The sequence below is a fragment of the Schistosoma mansoni genome, assembly GCF_000237925.1.
Source record: "Schistosoma mansoni, WGS project CABG00000000 data, supercontig 0180, strain Puerto Rico, whole genome shotgun sequence".
NCBI lineage: Eukaryota > Metazoa > Platyhelminthes > Trematoda > Strigeidida > Schistosomatidae > Schistosoma > Schistosoma mansoni.
In genome coordinates, this window is record NW_017386064.1 from 296,321 (window position 1) to 317,667 (window position 21,347).

Below are 21,347 nucleotides of genomic sequence, written 5' to 3' on the forward strand. Positions count from 1 at the left end.
TTGATTATTGTAATCAACATTGTATAATGTAACTATAAGCTTACCAGGTCTGTTGGGAGATATCAACTCACTGAAGACATTGGTGAATGGTTGCTCAATTTCGTGAAATGGTTGAAGTTAGACATTAACACCGTTGGATGCCGGCTCAGTGGTCTAGAGGTTAAGCGCTCGCGTGCGAGACTGATAGGTCTTGGGTTCGAATCTCGCAAGGCGGGATCGTGGATGCGCACTGCTGAGGAGTCCCACAATAGTACGAAACGGCCGTCCAGTGCTTCCATGTTTTCCATGGTGGTCTAGCCTCAATTGACTCATGAATTCAACTATATAAAATTATAATTCTGATAGGTCATGTTTATGTTATGTGTTAGGATTTATTTAATTGTAAATTGGGAATTGATTATATAACATCTTTGAAGTGAATAAATTATTAATGAATGAGGGAATTTATGAAACATGAGAAATATTTGACCAATAGGATGAATAGAGTAACTGAATGTATCATTAGGTATAAATGAATGAGATATGTGAATGATCACCAATAAATCCGAATAGAAATAACCGTTTTGATAATAATAATAATAATAATAATAATAATAATAATAATAATGGTAATTAGTAGAATATATTTAAACGGTTTTCGCTGAAGCAAGAGTGAAATACAAAGATAACAGAACAAACAAATAAAATAAGACTGTAAACTAAGACCATGATAGAGCGAGGAATTAAATAAATTATCTTTGTACACATATTGGTTAGTGTTGTTTTTTGCTGAGCCATACTAGTAGATGCACCCAAATTTAACAAAGAGATGTCTTTGACAGCTAACTGAAATCAGTTGTAAGGCAGCTGTTTTGTTTTGCTTTGAAACTTTTCAATATTCAAAATACCCACAAAGTTTTACTTCAGTCGTAAACACAATATTGGTCAAAAAATTATTCAAAACCCAATGTTTTACACCAACGTTTAGACAGCTTCCAGGATCTTTACCCAAAATATAAGGTTAGATAGTGTTTCACATTCGACGTAATCGTTTCCTAACATCACTGATTCTTGCTAAAAATTATGAAAATTCTATCTTCATACTGGAAAGTAACATACAGTGAATTAATATTTAATAAGGTGGATTGTGAAGCTTTTTGAAATTGTCTCTTAATTTTATATTGTCCGAAGTTTCCATCCTTGCTTAACAACATTTCTTTTTCAATAAACAGGCGAAAATGAGAACAAGTGTTGCAAAAATATTCGCTAACATGCATCGATCAGTTACTGATATGGCAGTGGTCATGCTGAATGAATTGAAACGACATAATTACATTACACCAACCAATTACTTAGAATTTGTATCTGGGTACAAAATGTAAGTGAAATTGGTGAACAAAATCATTATGGTATAATTTATAATGACGTTTACTAATATTGCTAGAACGATTATGTTAACGAATAACCAAATGATGTTTGAATATTGTTCAAATTCTAAAATCTTCGAAACAGAAAATATCTAAAGGCTGCATGGAGTGAAAACGTTTTATCCCAGATGAATGCTTCTCATTATGTTCTATTCTCTGAAGTGAATAGTATAACTGTGAAGCTTTGACTATTGTTTTGAAAACTCCATTATTTGTTTATTGAGATGGCACTTTGAAATTAATCTTAAAAAAAAGTTTTCAATCCTTCTACCGCTACTTGTAACTATTCCTCCTCTAAGACTTTAATATCTTCATATACCTTCATCAAGCAAATATAAGAAATTCAAATACAAAATCATTGATGAAACCAATCCACACAAGTCAAATATCAAATTACAACAGTAAAATCCAACAATAAACAAAACTAATTATGTACAGGCACTGTTTAGATGAATAGAAACTCTGTGACACTCTTACTCACCGTGCAAATTAAAGGTATCTAATTGTATTTTATTGGTAACTATCCAAATAACTTCATCAAAGCTGTCTTGGAAACTAACACCTTTTTTTCAATACCGCTTGTTTAATTGCCTTAGACGGTTATATGAAAATAGTTTTGTCTTAATCACTTTCAAATTTTAAACATTCTCACTTGTATATTTATTATATATTAAAAAACCCATTTTTTATTAATACCATAATAAATGGAAATTTCAGACAGTCTGTCAGTCATAATGTAGAATTTAGCAATATATTTGAATTGATTTAAGTTGTTGCCGTACATGAGCACAGCTAGGTGAAAATATCAGATGCTAGAGCATTAGAAGTAATCACAATATCAGTTATAATTCAAAACATTAGACATAGAATATAGGATCGACAAAGAAAATACAAATTAGTCAGGTAAAAACTGGATAACTTTGAAAGTTGGGATTCAAGGTAAGGAAAGGAGTGAATGTATTCGCATCATGTTGAATGATTCCGAGCCATACTACCAAAAGTCTCCAACCATTCGTTGCGTTGATCAACTTTCACCTGAAAATATTGATATGATAAACAGTAAGGCTGTTATGAATATGAATACTGTCTAATTACTTCTGTTTATGTAGTCATGATATTAACAAAAATACAAAGATAATATTTAAGAAACGTATTGACGCTAACCTTTTTTACGTAGACTGTACAAATTCATATTTCGCTCATACGTTACATTGAATTTCTTTTCTTTTCTACAGTCTTCTTTATCAAAAACGTCAAGAATTAAGTGATAAAGCAAATAAGTTAACAAATGGTCTTGATAAGATTGATGAAACAAGAAAAAAAGTTGAAGGTAATTTGATTTTTATACTTTTCATTGCCATACTTAATGTCAATGTTTTTTCTCCTTTTAGAAAAAATGAATGGGTCAGCAGGTCATTGTATAGTGCGTTAGGCGTTTGACGCGAAAAGTACTCAGTTCAATTCCATTGTGAGCAACAACACTGAGGTTTGGGGACATTCTGTTGATAAGCTCCAAACAGGACAAAATGTGCGTCTTTGATTCCACTTCTAACAACAGTCCATCTACTCTAGACACTTGAATACAATTTTAAAATACCTCTGACCATTTGACTGTTGAATGTTAACATACTTGCGGTTATTTCTAGATAATCATGCATTATTTTAACCTGATAACTCAACAAAAGTGCAATGAAACTTCCTAGAAGATGAAGGCGAAAAATGATGTATATGCAAAACTAGTATAACACATATTCATTCCGTTGCAAAGTGATAATCCACGTATTGTGTTATTATCCATCGTGTTAATGATGAGCGTTGTTATCTCCTTTTAGTATACTTATGTTTTCTTCAAGCAACAAAAACGAATTCTTGAATTTTCGGATCAGTGTGTAATTGAAATGGATGGGTTTTTAGGAAACTCCCCTCAGTAAATTAATTCATTCACACATTTCCTTTTACGTAAAAAACTTCCAGGTCGTAATTGAATTCTAAAGTAATCATATGACATTTCATTCGGGAATGTATTAATGGGAATAGATAAGAAGCAAATACATATACAACATAAATACCACTTATCACAGTGAATTAAAATAACAAATGTAGGTATGTCCGGATAAGGAGACTTTAATGTTGTTACATAAATTTTTGGAAAGTGAGGCTTCACGGTTAAGTATTCCCACAAAGGCTGTTGGCTATCAAGTCAAATTTTACCTCGAGATCAGTAACGTTATTTGATAGTGTGTCAAAATCCTTAATTATTTTGCTAGGATACAGTTAATAATAAAAGTTGAACCAACCAGCTTCAGCCAGATATAACAACTTTTTTCGACTCCGGATAATATTAAGACAGCAAATAGGAACCAATCTTGTGCTCTCTAAGACCATAATAATCATTTAGTCAGCTACAACGTAGGACCAGGCACATATATGCATCGGTCATTACAAATTCATTACAAAATGGATAATATAACACTCATAAACCAACACATATAATAGTGATATATGTTTCATTACCCCAATTATTAGCGGTTTCAACAGTTTGTGTTCTTAGTCTATACTTTGTTAATTTAGGAAATTTCAACGTATCTTTACCTGTTGTAAGTCAAAAAGCATTGCTGGACATTAAGAATTACACTTTTCAGAATGAAGTAATGTTTAAAACAATAAAACTTAATACTTCATGCCTCCTGAAGTCAATTACAGCTAATTAATCTGATAGATCGTGAAATAAAACAGAAGACTCAAAAATAGATGACTTCACTGGAAACTTTAAAAATCTAATTACTGGTACACAACATAAACATATTTTCTTAATTTTCCTTGAAGTGCTTTTGGTTATAATTAGATAAATGACTATGTACAATTAATCATTGCTTTTACTTTTCAGTTATGTCTGTGGAATTAGAAGAAGCTAAAAAGAAAGTGTCAGCATTTCAAAAAGAATGTGATGATTATTTAGTAGTTATTGTTCAACAAAAACGTGAAGCCGATGAACAGGCTAAAGTAAGTGAGCGTTTAAAATTTTAGTCAAACTACTACTGCTATCACCAATGACTGATTAACTTCAATATACCTCTTAGAGTACTCAACTGAAAGCAATTATATTTCTTGCTTGGTTAACAAAATTCTTTAAATGACTGGGAATTTCTATTCATTTTACTACACAGTCTTTTTATACTATTCAAGTTGCATATTAGAAAATGTATGCATTTAAAATTCAGAAAATTCAGTGTTTTTAGTGCAAAAAAGGTGGAAAAATAACTAACTTATTTGATTGCTAAATAAAATGAAAGTATGTAAGCAAAGATAGATATTTGCTAGCAGTGGAATTGAGGACGCGCGTTTCGTCCCACGTTGGGCTCGTCGGCTGGATGTACCTGCTTCTCAGAGTTGATGTTCATTCTGGGACTCGAACCGAGAGCTGTTCGCTTCAAACGCCGTCGTGTTATCCACTCAGCTACTGAGTTCCGATAGTTATTAGCTTGTGCAACGGGGTGAAGTTTAATTCACTTGGTATTGTTTACTTGTATCTCTGGGATGGAAGTACATCCAGCTGACCAGTCCCAAACGGGACGGAACGCGCATCCTGGATTTTATTGCTAGCCACTATCCATCTTTGCTTATGAAGCTTGTGACTTAAGGCAATATCGAGGCAATCCACACAGGATACACATATGGCAACAAGAAACTGGTCAATTGCAGCTCTAAACAACATTAGGAAGATACACGCAAACAACATTAAGTGAATTAAAGTCTATGAAGTTATCACGGACTGATTTTATAGATGAACCATCAAAAATAAAAAGAGTTATTATACTTTATATGTCTGCTTATCAAAGCTCGAATCATGAAACCTCTAAGAATTATCAAACACAGATGAGATAGTTGTTTACTATTCTGCAGTTTTCCAAACAATGAAATCTTGTTAAGCAGATGACCTTCAAAGGATAGAAAATGTTTAACTTCAAAATTGCTATTTTTTATTTCATTATTTGAAACAAGATATAGTACTGAGATAGTTTATTTACCAACACCAAGAATTATCATGCAGATGAACTGTTTTACAATCATTACACTTTCACTACCAAACTGTTGACTACCTATCAATAAAACAATTTTCTATACGACATTAGTTCACTGAAATCAGTGACATTTTGAATTTGATTACTTGACATGTAAATTTATTAAATTTCGTTGTATAACGTATGTCAAAATATAATCTACGTTTTAATTAGCATTAAGATTAAAACATGTATAGATAAATCATTATTAGATATGGTAGAGCTAAGACTCGGTGACTAAAACAATAGACTTTTAACTAATGAGTTTGTAATTCGAAATCGATCTGCTCTTCTCTCAATTATTTAGTGTTGGTACCTTAAGTAATACTACTGACAGTCAAACTATAGAAAAGTTTGCTTAAATTCTTATATATAAATATGGAATTGGCAAGTGAATCTTAGTAATTTATCTAAACAAATATTATTGACAACAATGAAATCGTATATTTTTTCACCTTCAACTATTTGTAGTCTGTTATGCAAACTCAAGAAAAAATTAAAATAGACGAAGCTAAATGTTTACATATGGCTGAATTAGCTCAAGCGGATTTAGCACAAGCTATGCCAGCTTTAGAAGCAGCTGTACAAGCATTAGAGTCATTAAATAAAAAAGACATCACGGAAATTAAATCATATGGCAAACCACCTCTTCTGGTGCAAAAGGTTTGTTCGTTTTTATTTTTATTTTCATTAAATTAATGGTCTGGTTTTATTGTAAACAAATAAGTCAGCATTTATTCTGTATTTTAATCCTGGAGATAAAAATGAAGCATAAAATTTTTCATATCATGTGTCCGAGTCTCGCGTGAGGCATCGTGAACGAGCATTGCCGCGGAATCCCATACTGGGATGAAACAGTCATCCAGTTCTTTCAGGCTTTCAATGGTGGTCTAAAATTTATGAGTTCATGATCACAATAAAAATTCAGCAATCTCCACAACCTTATGTCAATAAAAAGTAGTGAACCGAATATTGTATATTGAAGTGGATGATTTAACGGTATAGAAGATTGTCTTTACTAGGTAATATTTAGATTTTATTTGAGGTCTGTCTTTTTGCATTAGTAAGGTCACTAATTTAGTTTTTATAAACTGCCATCACTCGGCTACATTGCATCATCTCAGACTGTCGATAAAGCAACCATTTACTCACTATATTTTTTACCATATCAGTAAATTGGGTCGTATTTAGTAATTTAGTAACAATTATTTTGTTTAATTTACGTTTTTTCAAATCCACAACGAACCTATGAATAACAGGAATCATAAGGATATTTATATAAACTTGGTACTGACCTACAGTTATATACTGTTCATTAACTAAAGAGCTGGTCCTAAGTAATTTACTTCGATTGAAACACTGTCTTCACAACACGAATCAAGATACCAAAGAAAGGCAATCTCAGCAAATGTGAGAACTACAAGAGCATCACTCTTCTCTCAATTCCAAGAAAAGTCTTCAACAGGGTATTGCTAAACAGAATGAAGGACTCCGTAGACGCCCAACTTCGAGACCAACAGGCTGGATTCCGTAAGGATCGATCGTGTACAGACCAAATGGCAACTCTACGTATCATTGTGGAACAATCAATTGAATGGAATTCATCACTCTTCATAAACTTCATTGACTACGACAAAACATTTAGTAGCGTGGACAGGACAACACTATGGAGGCTTCTTCAACACTATGGCGAGCCTGAGAAGATCGTCAATATTATACGGAATTCCTATGATGGATTAAACTGCAAAATCGTGCATGGAGGACAACTGACAGACACGTTCAAAGTAAAGACCGGTGTCAGGCAAGGTTGCTTACCCTCACCCTTTCTCTTTCTCCTGGTGATCGACCGGGTTATGAAGACATTGATATCTGGTGGAAGTACGAGATACAATCGACAGCTAGGATTCAGCTGAACGATTTAGACTTCGCAGATGATCTGGCTCTTCTATCACACACGCAACATCAAATACAGGAGAAGACAACTAGTGTAGCAGCCATCTCAGCAGCAGTAGGTCTCGATCTAACGAAGAGGAAAACATGATTCTCCGATACAATACAGCATGCACCAATCGAATAGCACTTGACACAGAAGTTTTTTATGATGTAAAAACCTTTATATATCTGGGGAGATCACTGATGTACACGGTGGATCTGATGCAGATGTGAGTGCGCGGATCGGCAAAGCATGAGCATCATATCCACAATTTTAGAACATCTGGAACCCAAAACAATTGCCGACCAACACCAAGATCATAATTCTTAATACAAATGTCAAGACAGTTCTATTGTATGGGGGGAAACTTGAAGGACTACGAATTCTGTCTTGTATATGATGAATTCAAAGAGACCAAATTTTATTGTTATGAACTCATCTTTTGAAGTACCTTGTACAATAACACTTCGAAAATTAAAATCAGTTCTATATTGGTGATTGTGTTTGTTTTCACAAAAATGATTTTTTTCAAGAGATTAAGAAACCAATTAACATTTTCAGAAATCTGATGAGTCATACATTCTTACAGTTATTTGCCCACAGAATAAAATATAAATTTCTCTTTCAGGTTCTTGAAGCCGTAATGATTCTTAGAGGGGCTGATCCAAGTTGGGCTGAATCAAAAAGACAATTAGGTGAACAAGATTTTATTAAACAACTTATAAATTTTGATAAAGATAATATTAGTGATAAAACTTTGAAAAGAATTGGTCAGTATTGCTCACAAGATGATTTCCAACCTGATGTAGTTGGTAAAGTAAGTATAATTAATGATTTTCATTGATGCTGTCATTAAATTACCATAATAGATAGAACGACAAAGAGGTAACTAGATGAAACATTTGACTTCAAACCATTCTATCGCATCTTTGAATTCTAAAAATACCTCGATTCAAACAGTCATGTAGTTTCACTAACCTTTACATGAAAATTGTTTATCAAAATCAAGCAGGTGTGTATTCACTTGGTAACCGAGTTAGATAATGATATACGTGTAAACGTTAATCATAAGTGAAGGTGATATAAACCTGGGTAACGGTTGATAATAATCTACTAACGAATACAACACTATGTAAAATAATGTTGACACAATGTTGGTAGCCAGTTTCTGAATTCAGTCCGTAAAATATATGAACAGTTGTCAGTAGTTCAGATATTTGATTTTAATTGTCATCATGGTTTACTCTAGATTTTACTTATTACTTACGTAAAAACACTTTTTTCGACAGTCATAAGTTTCATCGTCAACGCTTAACCTACAAATGAATAAACTTGTCTGAAAGAATGGAAATCAGTGTGACATGATCAAAGTCAGTTAAGATAGGAATTTTATAGAATAACAAATACTGAACAACATGAACTTTTCATGAAATACACAATCATTTCATTCTTCGAAGAATCTAGAATACGTTAAGTTACTGTTCACTTATGCTCAAACTTTTGTTTCAAATGGCCCATAAAATAGACCTATACTAGTCTTTGAAATAACGTTTTGAAAAGTCGGTTATAAATTTAGTCCTCAGCCTATATTCTTCTATCTCGCCAGCTCATTGGTATCAATAACTGTCACAAAAGAGACAATTGAGAGCAGAGTTTACAATCTTGTACTTGGTAAATGAGTCACATTATTGAACTGACTAGACAGGTTTGTATTTTTACTTGAAACAATTATTCATTTAGTCCTTTTTAGAATTATTTGGGATTTGATTTCGACCAATAGTCCAAGTTTTATAAAAAAAATGATGAATATGGTGGAAGACAATTTATTTCTTATTTCCTTATCCTTAAGCGACCAGATAAAAGTCACTACATTTTTCTTCCTATAAAAACATTGTAATTCTGTTTATTTCCTAAAGGTAATTTCGGTTGTCACACTGAATACTAATTTTAGTTCATCATCATTCAAAATGAGAAAAGTAGATGAACTAATATGAAGGATGAACTCTTCTTTACTTATCAAGCACACGATGTTAAGTTACTTTTATAAGTTATACTCGAAAAAATTTAACAAAATCAAAGTACAACAATTTCCTCAGACGTTTTAGTTTAAAGTCGAGTTCAAAAGAGCAAAGATCACTTGAAATTTTTTAAAATAAGATTTTTAAAAATAAATTATTAAAAATTAAAGAGGGTTACTCATGACGTCTACTATTCTCATAGGTTTCTAGCGCAGCAAAATCGTTATGTATGTGGGTTCGAGCAATGGATGTTTACGGTCGTGTTTACAGAGTTGTTGAACCAAAACGCCAAAGACTTAAACAAGCTGAAGAAGTATTACATGAGAAACAAGCACAATTAGCAGCTGCACAAGCTAAACTTGATGAAGTTAATGCTGAAATGCGTCGTTTACAACAAGAATATAATGAAAAGGTAGATTTTTTCATTTATTTTGTAAAATTAATTTCATTTTATGATAATACTTAATATCTTAAATAGTCAATATTTATTATATCTAAATTTATCCTTAAATAGGCAATAGTAATATCTCAAAATTTGCCAACGATACTTGTTGACATAATGATTAACATATTAATAGTTATATGTTCAAAATCCCTCATCTTACGATGCATTGTGTAGGAATTACAATACCTTAGAAAACTAACTTACTGCATATTTAAGATCAATTAAGAGTAGCACTCTAAATACTGTAGTACTTTTTTTCTTAATCCAGAACATTACTTAATACTTGCCTTATTAGATGTAATCTTAAAACACATAAAAATGTTCTTATCTATTCAGTAAATTCCATATGTTAAAATACAATTGTCGCAAGACTCAAATCACCCATAAAGATGTAATTACATCTAGTTATTAAGTTTTGGATTATCACTTCTTACCCATTAGTAAATAACCTGTTTGTGTCCTTTCTTAAGTTCACATTTTTAAATCTTTCTCGTAACTTTTTATTTCTCGGTTATCAAGTAATCGGACAACTTGAAAAGAAATATTTTAACATGGTGTTTATACTGTTATGTCTACATACAATTTTCCAGTGCTCTGGCGCGAGACTAGTAGGTCCTGGGTTCGAATTTCGCGAGGCAGGATCGTGGATGCACACTGCTGAGGAGTCCCACAATAGGACGAAACGGCCGTCCAGTGCTTCCAAGTTTTCTATGGTGGTCCAGTTTCAATTGAATCATGATCTCAACTATATAAAATTCCAGTATAATTGTTTTAAATTCTCTCCAATGTTAGTTTCGAACACTTGTCAGTATCGTCCTAAAAGTAAATGACAATTTAACTGACCCAACTAATTTGTATTCCTAACACTAATGTAATTTAACTCCTATTACTTAATTCTGACACAATGTCATTATAGCTGATGTCCTTTCGTGACGAAAACCTCATATGGTTGTAATCTTAATTCATAACACTAGAGCAACTCCTAATATGTAGAAATTAACCTCTTTTATGCTAACAATTAATTTAGTTTGTAAACAATTATTAATAATATCGAAACAACTATTTCATGGCATTTTTATTGATTTTCGTCATTAATTGTTTTAGAGCTAGATAGCGTTTCCTGACTGGTTGTTAAGTCCCTCAAGGTTGTCAGTGTAATACACATTTACTTCAATAACTAGTTGGAATAAGAAATTCTGTTACCTACTTATGGATATCATAACTTCTGACTTAAAAATAGTTTTCTGGTGTATATGTCGACGTTTAAGAGTATCCATATAATTTTAGGGCTCGTCACGAGGCCTAGGTTTGATCTTTGGTTCGGTCTTATGTACCAACTTTCAATGGTGTTTCTAGTATAAACTAAATTCTCACTCAATTATTAACTAACTTTTTACTCTTACCGCTGAAGGATTTATTTAACAGGTTTATGTGCTTAATATGCTTAATATCGGATGTTTATTTTATTTTCTCTGTTTTAACATTATTTTCTTTAGATGGAACAAAAAGAAGAGTTACGTAAAAAAGCTGAACATACGGAGAAAATGTTAGACAGAGCTAGTAAACTGGTTAGTGGTTTAGCTGGCGAGAAACTGCGATGGGAAGCTAGCGTTGCTGATTTGTTACGTAAAATTGAGCTACTACCTGGTGATTGTTTATTAGCCTCCGCTTTCTTATCATATATGGGTCCATTTTTAAGTGAATATCGTGAGAAATTAATTACCAATTGGTTGGGATTAATTAGAACTGAGAGCGTACCAGTAACAGATCCATTTGTGTTCACTGAATTTTTAGCTGATCCAACACAAGTACGTGAAATGATATTCATTATTATTTTAACTGTTTTTTCCCAAGTCGTAGAAAATTTTAATATGCAGGAGTAAATCATGTCTTAGGGTCATGATTTATTGATACATTAAATGGGAGCTAAAAGCCATATTTCTTTAATTGATACCCTGATAAAGTGGACATAGATGAAAGCACCAGTAGGAAGTATTTAGCGTGATAGTTTGATATATTTTTCGTCTGATGATTAGCTTCTGTTTACAGAAAATTGACAGAAAGCTTTAAGACCGAGTTTAAAAGCTGGGATAAAGTAAGTCATTAAGATGGCACTTCAAAATTCAAGTTCTAATCGTTTGGTGTAATGTTCACACCTTCTGTTGGACTTAATAAGTTCTTTCTAGTTTGCCCCAATTTATTACCGACTATTTACACTCCAAGAACTGTTAAAAATATTTAAATTTAGTCTACGTATAGTAGTGAATGCATTGAGTCGATACAATGTTCATTTTTAGTGAGTATCAAGAAAATCATTTATATAGCTTACAAAATATTAAACTAAATTATTTTCATTTTAGTTTACCCCACGGCTTCACAACTTTTCTCTAATTTCATACCAACTACTTTTTCCTTTTTTACAAGGTTAGAGAATGGAATATACAAGGATTACCACGTGATACATTTTCAGTTGAGAATGGTGTAATTGTAACACGAGGTAGTAGGTGGCCACTAATGGTTGATCCACAAAATCAAGCTTTAAAATGGATTAAATCAATGGAAGGCAAAGAATTACGAATAATTGACTTACAAACGCCAGATTATATGCGTACATTAGAAATTGCTGTACAACATGGTCAACCAGTTTTATTGCAAAATGTTCACGAACAATTAGATCAAGCTTTGGATCCATTATTAACTAAATCACTGATTAAAGTTGGTGGTACATTATTAATGAAATTGGGTGATAAAGAAATTGAGTATAATGATAAGTTTAGGTCAGCATTGAATTTTTCTTTATTTCAACCATGAAGATATTCTTTAAAAGTAATACATAAATTTCATTTATTTCCAATTTATAATTTTTCCATTTATTCAATAACTTACTCAAATCCAGGACCTATCAGTCTCGCGCGCGAGCGCTTAACTACTAGACCGCTGAGTCGGCATCCAACGGTGTTAATGTCTAACTTCAACCAATCCACGAAATTGAGCAACCGTCCACCATTGTCCTCAGTGAATTAATATCTCACAACAGACCCGGTTGAACTCCACTGGTCACTGCTTCTCACTAGAACTCCAGGAAATACCTCTTGAAGTCAGTCACTAGTGAGCATATGATTATTATCAGAAGGAGTTTGGTGGAGATTTTAGTAATTTTATAGTTGAATTTATGAGTCAATTTATTCTATGTCACCATTGAAAACCTGAAAGCACTGGATGGCCGTTTCGTTCTATTGTGGGACTCCTCAGCAGTGTGCATCCACGATCCCGCCTCGCGAGATTCAATGGTGGTCTAGCTTCAATTGACGCATGAATTCAACTATAAAATTACTAAAATCTCCACAAAACCCATTCTAATAACTTACTCAAATGTTTAAAATTTAGTATCGTACTGTTTGAGAATCTAATGTGGTTATGTATGATTTTCTCAACAAAGAACCCAAACATTCTCTACACTGTCAAGGTTTATTTGAAATCGATCGTGATTAATGAACATGCTACAACTATATTAAATGGTATCTGTCTGTGAGAATTAGATTCAAAGTCTCTTTAAAGATTTTTCTATTCACTTAATTGTATTATAGTTTTTTTAAAAATCAAAGTCGTTATCCTTTATTTTGATTTGTCTGACTCTATCACACTATAATTATTGTCACCCAAATGATGCTTCCAATTCATGGGTTATTATGTATCTATTTGAGTAGATTTAATAATTCACTTTGTTTTTCTATTAAAGATGCTTGACAACAATCATTATCGTGAAGATCATTCTCACTATAATTTAAGTTAAACTTTTTGCATAAAGTTGAAAAAATAAATAGCTAGAGTAATGTAATGGATATTAATAGCAGTCTGAAGAACTTCCATGAAATTACTATTATTATTTGTGATCTATTTACAATAATCAATGTATTTTCATAGTTGAAATCATGAATCGATTGAAGCTAGACCACCATGGAAAACATGGAAGCACTGGACGGCCGTTTCGTCCTATTATGGGACTCCTCAGCAGTGCGCATCCACGACCCCTCACTCACGAGATTCGAACCCAGGACCTACCAGTCTCGCGCCAGAGCACTTAACGGATTGACCACTGAGCAGGCATCCAGCGGTGTTAACGTCTAACTTCAACCAATCCACGAAATCAATGTGTTTTTAAAAATTCATACTGATAAGTAGTTGCTTGGGATCAATTCATCATGTAAACTTTGAAATATAAAGTTTACCCTCAGATTTTGTACTCTATTTGGATAGCTGTTAATGGATATAGGGTGTTTCATATAGGATAGTTCAATAATCTTATTTACCGATTCAATATTTACAAACAGTTTATATGAATATCAAATCGTATTTACATCATTTTTAAACTATTCTTCTTTAAAAGCGAATGAATTGCACTAAATTTGATTCATTTTTTAAATTCTAGACTTTATATCACTACTAAACTACCTAATCCTCATTATACACCAGAAATATCCTCTAAAGCGTTAATTGTAAATTTTGCTGTAAAACAACAAGGATTAGAAGCACAATTACTTGGTATTGTAGTACGTAAAGAACGTCCTGAATTAGAAGAGCAAAAAGATAATTTAGTCATAGGGATTGCAGCCGGTAAACGTAAACTTACAGAATTAGAAGATGAAATTTTAAGATTGTTAAATGAAGCACAAGGATCTTTATTGGATGATGAACAACTTGTAAATACATTACAAACATCGAAAGTTACATCATCTGTAAGTAATTTTCAAATACTTTTTTAAAATTATTTATTGAGCAAATTATTCTATAGATTGAATTCATCATTTATTGCTAACCTCCTCTTGATGTGTTTTACAAGAAATATTGTTGTCTCATTTGTCGTACTAAAGTTTCATTTCTGATGACTGATGAAAAAAAGAAATTTCATGATGGTTTAGTAAGATCTCAGAGTGCTTACGGTATGTCGATTTATATTTGAGAGTTATAATATTATTAGTATACTACTAATTCACTAAAAATGAACGATATGAAGCAACTCCATTCGAATAGCTCAAGAGAAACTCATCTATAAAATGAATGAAGACATTTATTATACCCTAAACTATAATGGTTTCTCATATTTAGTTGAAACTGCATTTGAATTCGTGTTCAAATAGAAAAGCACATAATATAACATTAATAGCATTTTACTCCATTATGGTAATACTTATCTAGATATGAATAAAAGTAATTGAACATTTATGAAACGAGAAAGCTTTCACTACATGAAGCTTCCGTAAGACTGTTGAAGATTGTTTCATCCATTTAGCTTTGTTGATGAATCCATCACTCAATCCAAAGTACACTAATACTCTCATATATACAAGGCAGCTACAAGACAAAGGTTGGAAGTAGAGAGCAGTTGAATATCTGTACCTTTACTCACATTTGATAAAACCTGTAAGTAGTATTACCTATATTTTTGTAAGTAACCGATTTAAAGCCAGTGTTTTGACTGTTTGTCTGGAAAGACTGAATTTATACTACGTATGTATGACACGACGAAGAAACTAGCAGGGTAATATAGTAAACCGGAGAGACCAATCAAGGACAAAGAAAGCAAGACAATCACCAAGATTCAAGAACAGAGGAACAGATACGTGGAAAACATGGAGGAACTCTTAAATTAACCAGCTCCATTGAATCCATCGGACATCCAGGCAGCACACACAGACCTTCCTATAGATGTCACTCAACCAACGGTCGGAGAAATCAGGATGGCCAGTCATCAAACAAATCAAGAATGGCAAAGCAGCACGACCTGAAAATATACCAGCTGAAACACTGAAGTCAGACAATGAAGCAACTGAAAACATGCTTCACCTTCTATTCAAGTAGATTTGGGAAGAACGACAAGTGCCATTGACAGACTGAAAAGAAGGATACCTCACCAAGATAACAAAGAAAGGAGATCTGATCAAATGTGAGAACTACAGAGGCGTCACACTATTGTCAGTACCAAGAAATGTTTTCATCAGTGTTGCTGAACCGGGTGAAAGACCCAGTAGACGCCCAACTCTGAGATCAACAGGCTGGATTCCGTAAGGAAAGGTCGTGCACAGACCGAATTGTGACAATACGGATCATCGTCGAACAATCGATTGAATCGAACTCGTCACTACACATCAACTTCATTGACTGAGAACACGTTTGACAGTGTGTCCAGGAGGACGTTATGAAAAATTCTTCGACACTATGGAGTTCTTGAGAAGGTTGTCAACATCATCCAGAACTCAAATGACGGACCACAATGCAAAGTGGTGCATGGAGAACAGCTGACGTATACATTTCCAGTAGGGACCGGAGTCAGACAAGGCTGTCTACTCTCCCTCTTCCTCTTTCTTCTGGTAATTGACTGGGTTATGAAAACCTCGACATCTGAGGGGAAGCACGAAATACAATGGACACATCGGAATCAATTAGACGTTTTGGACTTTGCAGATGACCTAGCCCTCCTATCCCATACACACGAACAAATACAGATGAAGACAACTAATGTAGCAGTAGCCTCCACATCATAGACCTCAATACACACAAAGGAAAAGTAGGACTCTCAAATACAACACAGAGAACACCAAACCAATCACACTTGATGACAAAACTCTGGAAGATGTGGAAACTTTCACGTACCTGGTCAACATCATCGATGAACAAGGAGGATCTGATTCAGACGTAAATGAGAGAATTGTCAAAGCAAGGACCGCATTCCTACAATTGAAGAACAAATGGAACTCAAATAAACTGTCAACCAATATTAAAGTCACAACCTTCAATGCGAACATCAACACAGTTCAACTGTACAGAGCTGAAACGTAGAGAACTACTACAACCGTTATTAAAAAGGTAAAATTATTTATAAACAATTGTCTAGTCAAAATACTCAATGTCCGTTGGTCGGAAACCATCAGCAACAGTCTACTATGGGAAAGAACAAACCAGTTTCCAGATGAAGAGTAAAGTAGGAAAAGACGTTGGATGTGGACAGGATATTCATAAAGGAATCCACCAAACTGCATCACTAGGCAAGCCTTTACTTCGAATCCTGAAGGCAAACGGTAAAGAGGAAGGCCGAAGAACATACAGTGTCGGAAATCGGACGCCGATATGAAAAGGATGAATAATAACTGGAAAGAATTGGAAAGGATAGCCCAGGACAGGGTTGGGTGGAGAATGCTGGTAAGCGACCTATGCTCCTCCATGAGGGGTAACAAGCGTAAGTATTGTCTAGTACTTGCCTCCTATCTCACTTTTTCTGGTTCTCTTTTAAGTATTTTTCTCTACCACTTGGTTTTCTTTAATCATTAACTCAAATTATGTGGTATCTTGAAGTATCTCAGCAATGAGCTTCATCTAAGATTTCATTGTTTATGCACTTGACATGAACACTTTATGATTGTGGTCAATGCAAGATATGAACCATCTGAAATTTTCTATATTAGCTTTTAGTTTTGACTAGCTGGACTATTGAATTTGATATTTAGTAAATAAGTAATTTTCATGGAATATTCAAACGTCAATAATGACGGTTTACTATATAATTTTTAAATTTAAACGTTTATCCTAAGGTGTTGTATCCTGCTTTTGAGTATTTCTCAATATGAAAACTGAATTCTGTTTACTTTCTACCATGTTCATATTTTATCTCATGAAGTATTTCAACCTTTTTTTTTATCGTCAGGAAGTCACTGAACAATTGCATGTTGCTGAGAAAACTGAAATACAAATTGATAAGGCTCGTGAAGGCTATCGTCCATCTGCACAACGTTCTTCAATTTTATTTTTTGTATTGAATGATATGAGTCGAATAGATCCTATGTATCAATTTTCTTTAGAAGCATACATTGATTTATTCACTTTAAGTATTGATAAAAGCCCAAAATCGACGAAATTAGATGATCGTATCACAAATTTAAATGACTATCACACTTATGCTGTATATCGTTATACATGTCGTGGTTTATTTGAACGACATAAACTACTATTTTCATTCCATATTTGTTTAAAAATACTTGAGTCAGCTGGTAAAGTTAATGAAGATGAATATAATTTCTTTCTACGTGGTGGTGTTGTATTAGATCGTGAAAATCAATTTGATAATCCATGCACAGCATGGTGTACAGAACAATGTTGGGATAATATTACAGAATTAGATAAATTAGCTAGTTTTCATGGTATTGTTACATCATTTGAACAATATTCAAGAGATTGGAATTTATGGTATACATCAGCTGAACCAGAAAATAGTTCGTTACCTGGTGAATGGGATAATACATTAAATGAATTTCAACGTATGCTTATTGTACGTTCATTAAGACCAGATCGTGTATCATTTTGTGCAACAAGATTTATTATAAATAATTTAGGTAGTCGATTTGTTGAACCCCCTGTTTTGGATATGAAACAAGTAGTTGATGATAGTTCAACTAGAACACCATTAATATTTGTATTATCACCAGGTGTTGATCCTACAGCTGGTCTATTACAACTAGCTGATAATTGTGGAATGAGTAAGAAATTTCATGCTTTATCATTAGGTCAAGGTCAATCACCGATTGCTACACGATTAATTAAAGAAGGTATACGTGAAGGAAATTGGATATTCCTTGCTAATTGTCACCTTTCATTATCATGGATGCCAGCATTGGATAAAATTGTTGAACAACTGAGTACGGAAGAAATACATACTGATTTTCGTTTATGGCTTTCATCAAGTCCAAATCCAGCTTTTCCAATTTCAATTCTACAAGCTGGTATTAAAATGACTACAGAACCACCAAAAGGTTTACGTTCAAATATGAAACGGCTTTATCATCTTATTAAAGTAAGTTATACTTTGATCAAGAAATTTTTAACTGACGTTAATTTTTATTCAGTTTACATCGGTTTGATTTAATTAGCATTGAATTAATTTAGTATATACGTACGTATATGTTTACAGTCCTAATTGGTGCAGTTTATCACGTTATCTCGTTATTAAAACTACAGGTTTAAACCTTGTTACAAATCCCCCATAACAACTCAATTATTAGTTTCATTTATTCTACAGAAAAGATAAAGACAAATATTGAAACCAAATGTCAACGTTCTATCATTATCTTTTTGTCTTCAGATGAAAATAATGAGTTGTAATAAACATTTTTGATCCTGACAATGATCCCCTTCAAAAACTCGGTTAGTGACAATAGGATCTTTGGGAACTTTTGGGATCTATGATGGCTGCAAAGGTTCACCTAGAATCACGCCATAAATAATTGAATATTATTTCTTCCGAGAACTAAAAACCCATACACTACATATTTCGAAAGTGATTTCACTGCTCAGCCATATAAGATATATTTCTATAGTCAACACCTTTAAATATAAAATTTTGAAATTAACTAGATTCTCAAAAATCTTCACCTATTATTCAGTGCTTGAACCTGTTGCTAATGTCAAGGACTTTATTTGACACCTCTCTTTTGAAATATGTGCAGGTACATCCAGCTGACGAATCCAGAATAGGATGAAACGCATGACCTGGATTCCACTGCAAGCCACTAAACGTCTCTACTTAAAAACATTTCATCTATTTTCTATAAGTGTTAATTCTGCCGAAGCTTCCAACCACACGTTTGAAATACATGAGAAACTGAAGTTTAAAAAAATAATAATTTTTCTAAAGAATGATTCTTTTATCTAGGAATAAAAATAAATTGATTACAAGCCTCGACTAGTGAGGTATCTGAGGCAATTACCATGTCTGCATGTCTGAAAAGAGAAATGATTCCTGTTATAATAACATAAAGATTAATCACGATATACGACAGCGTAAATAACAGTTGGTACTTGTGTCTAATGTTAACTGCAGTTTACCAGCAACCGAAATGGGAGTAAGAACAGACAAATACTGAAACTGTTAGGTTTAAAAAAAGATTCAAGAAATATACGAAACTAGAAATAACTGTTCCTGTGGTTAATAGAAAGTGAGTTTAATGATAAATACATTAAGTGTTATAAGCGTTTACAAATAATTTAAGATACTACTACAAACGCGTTACACCACATGCCTAGAAATTAACAGGAATAAAACTGTTTACTGATCGTAATTGAGTAGTATGAGACGACATACAAATAACAATTTGGATGGAGAGAGACTAGGAACAGAATGTGCTAACGAACTTAACAATACATTAATTTGTTAATTTAGTTTTCTATTCAACTCCGTTGGAGTTAATATTTTTTGAACTTAATATATACACATACATTTACTTTACAGGAAGATCAATTTTCCTTGTGTCAGAAACCAGAGAAATATAAAAAACTCCTATTTTCATTGTGCTATTTTCATTCAGTATTATTAGAACGCAAAAAGTTCCTTATGCTCGGTTGGAATATTCCATATGAATTTAATGATTCTGATTTTGAAGTATCTGAACATTTGTTAACAAATTATTTAGGGCAATATGATGAAACTCCATGGGATGCATTACGCTATTTAATTGCCGATATTAATTATGGTGGCCATGTTACTGATGATTGGGATCGTCGTTTATTAAATACATACATTAGTGATTATTTTAGAGATGAAGTATTGAAAGAACCATTTTATAAACTATCGTCACTACCATATTATTATATACCAAGAGATGGTACATTAAATGCTTATCGTGAATTTGTAACACTTCTACCACAAATTGATCATCCAGAAGCATTTGGTCAACATCCTAATGCAGATATTACATCACAGATTCAAGAGACACGAGTCCTTCTAGATACGCTGCTTTCACTACAACCTCAAGTAAGGAAATCTTGTCAAGTGTCAATGAATATGACTTCATTAGAATCATTTTTATCATGAAGTTATGGAGATTTACAATTATTTTCTCCCTTATTCATGGTTCAGGTTAAAAACATTTGATGCCAATGATCTTCTCAAGGCAAAGTAAAAACGGTATCCGTTACGTGTTAATTATTTTGAACATCTAAGAGGTGGTCACTTTGTATCCACTACTCATTAAATTTATGACTATTGGAATTATGAATCTCTTGCTTCCTTTCAAGTATAAGTTTTAAGAAATGTGTTAAAAAGATTCTAAAACATTACTCTCAGTCCCCACGTCTATCATGATAAGTTTCTCAAGTATATATAAATCCAAAAATGAAACTATTGGAAACTTTGGAAATTTCCTAATGAATTTTTTTTGTTTAATAACGATTTTTTTAAATAGTTGAGACCATCAGTCAATGGATGCTAGACCACCATGGATAACCTGGAGGTACTGGATGGCTGTTTCGTCCTTTTGTGGGACTTCTCAGCAGTGCGCATCCACGATCCCGCTTCAATTGACTCATGATCTCAACTATCAAAATTACTATAATATCCACAAAACCCCTTCTGATATTAATGATTTGTTTGTTATATACTGATATGCAGTGAGAGATCACAACTACAAAGAGTCATCATGTTCTAAAATAATAATATTA

General features: G+C 33.0%; 1 protein-coding gene across 1 annotated transcript in view; it reads left to right on the forward strand.

Moving 5' to 3' along the window:
• Smp_176300 (dynein heavy chain, putative) overlaps nucleotides 1-21,347 on the forward strand; it is a gene marked incomplete at both ends in the record, with an annotated part of 98,845 nt that overhangs the window by 63,583 nt on the left and 13,915 nt on the right. The window contains 11 exons of the mRNA XM_018795231.1: nucleotides 1,212-1,357; nucleotides 2,642-2,736; nucleotides 4,294-4,409; nucleotides 5,939-6,130; nucleotides 8,029-8,217; nucleotides 9,621-9,830; nucleotides 11,360-11,671; nucleotides 12,288-12,640; nucleotides 14,293-14,599; nucleotides 17,536-18,705; nucleotides 20,140-20,674. Coding sequence (XP_018646987.1) covers nucleotides 1,212-1,357; nucleotides 2,642-2,736; nucleotides 4,294-4,409; nucleotides 5,939-6,130; nucleotides 8,029-8,217; nucleotides 9,621-9,830; nucleotides 11,360-11,671; nucleotides 12,288-12,640; nucleotides 14,293-14,599; nucleotides 17,536-18,705; nucleotides 20,140-20,674 — 3,625 coding nt within the window. The remainder of the gene's footprint in view (nucleotides 1-1,211; nucleotides 1,358-2,641; nucleotides 2,737-4,293; nucleotides 4,410-5,938; nucleotides 6,131-8,028; nucleotides 8,218-9,620; nucleotides 9,831-11,359; nucleotides 11,672-12,287; nucleotides 12,641-14,292; nucleotides 14,600-17,535; nucleotides 18,706-20,139; nucleotides 20,675-21,347) is intronic.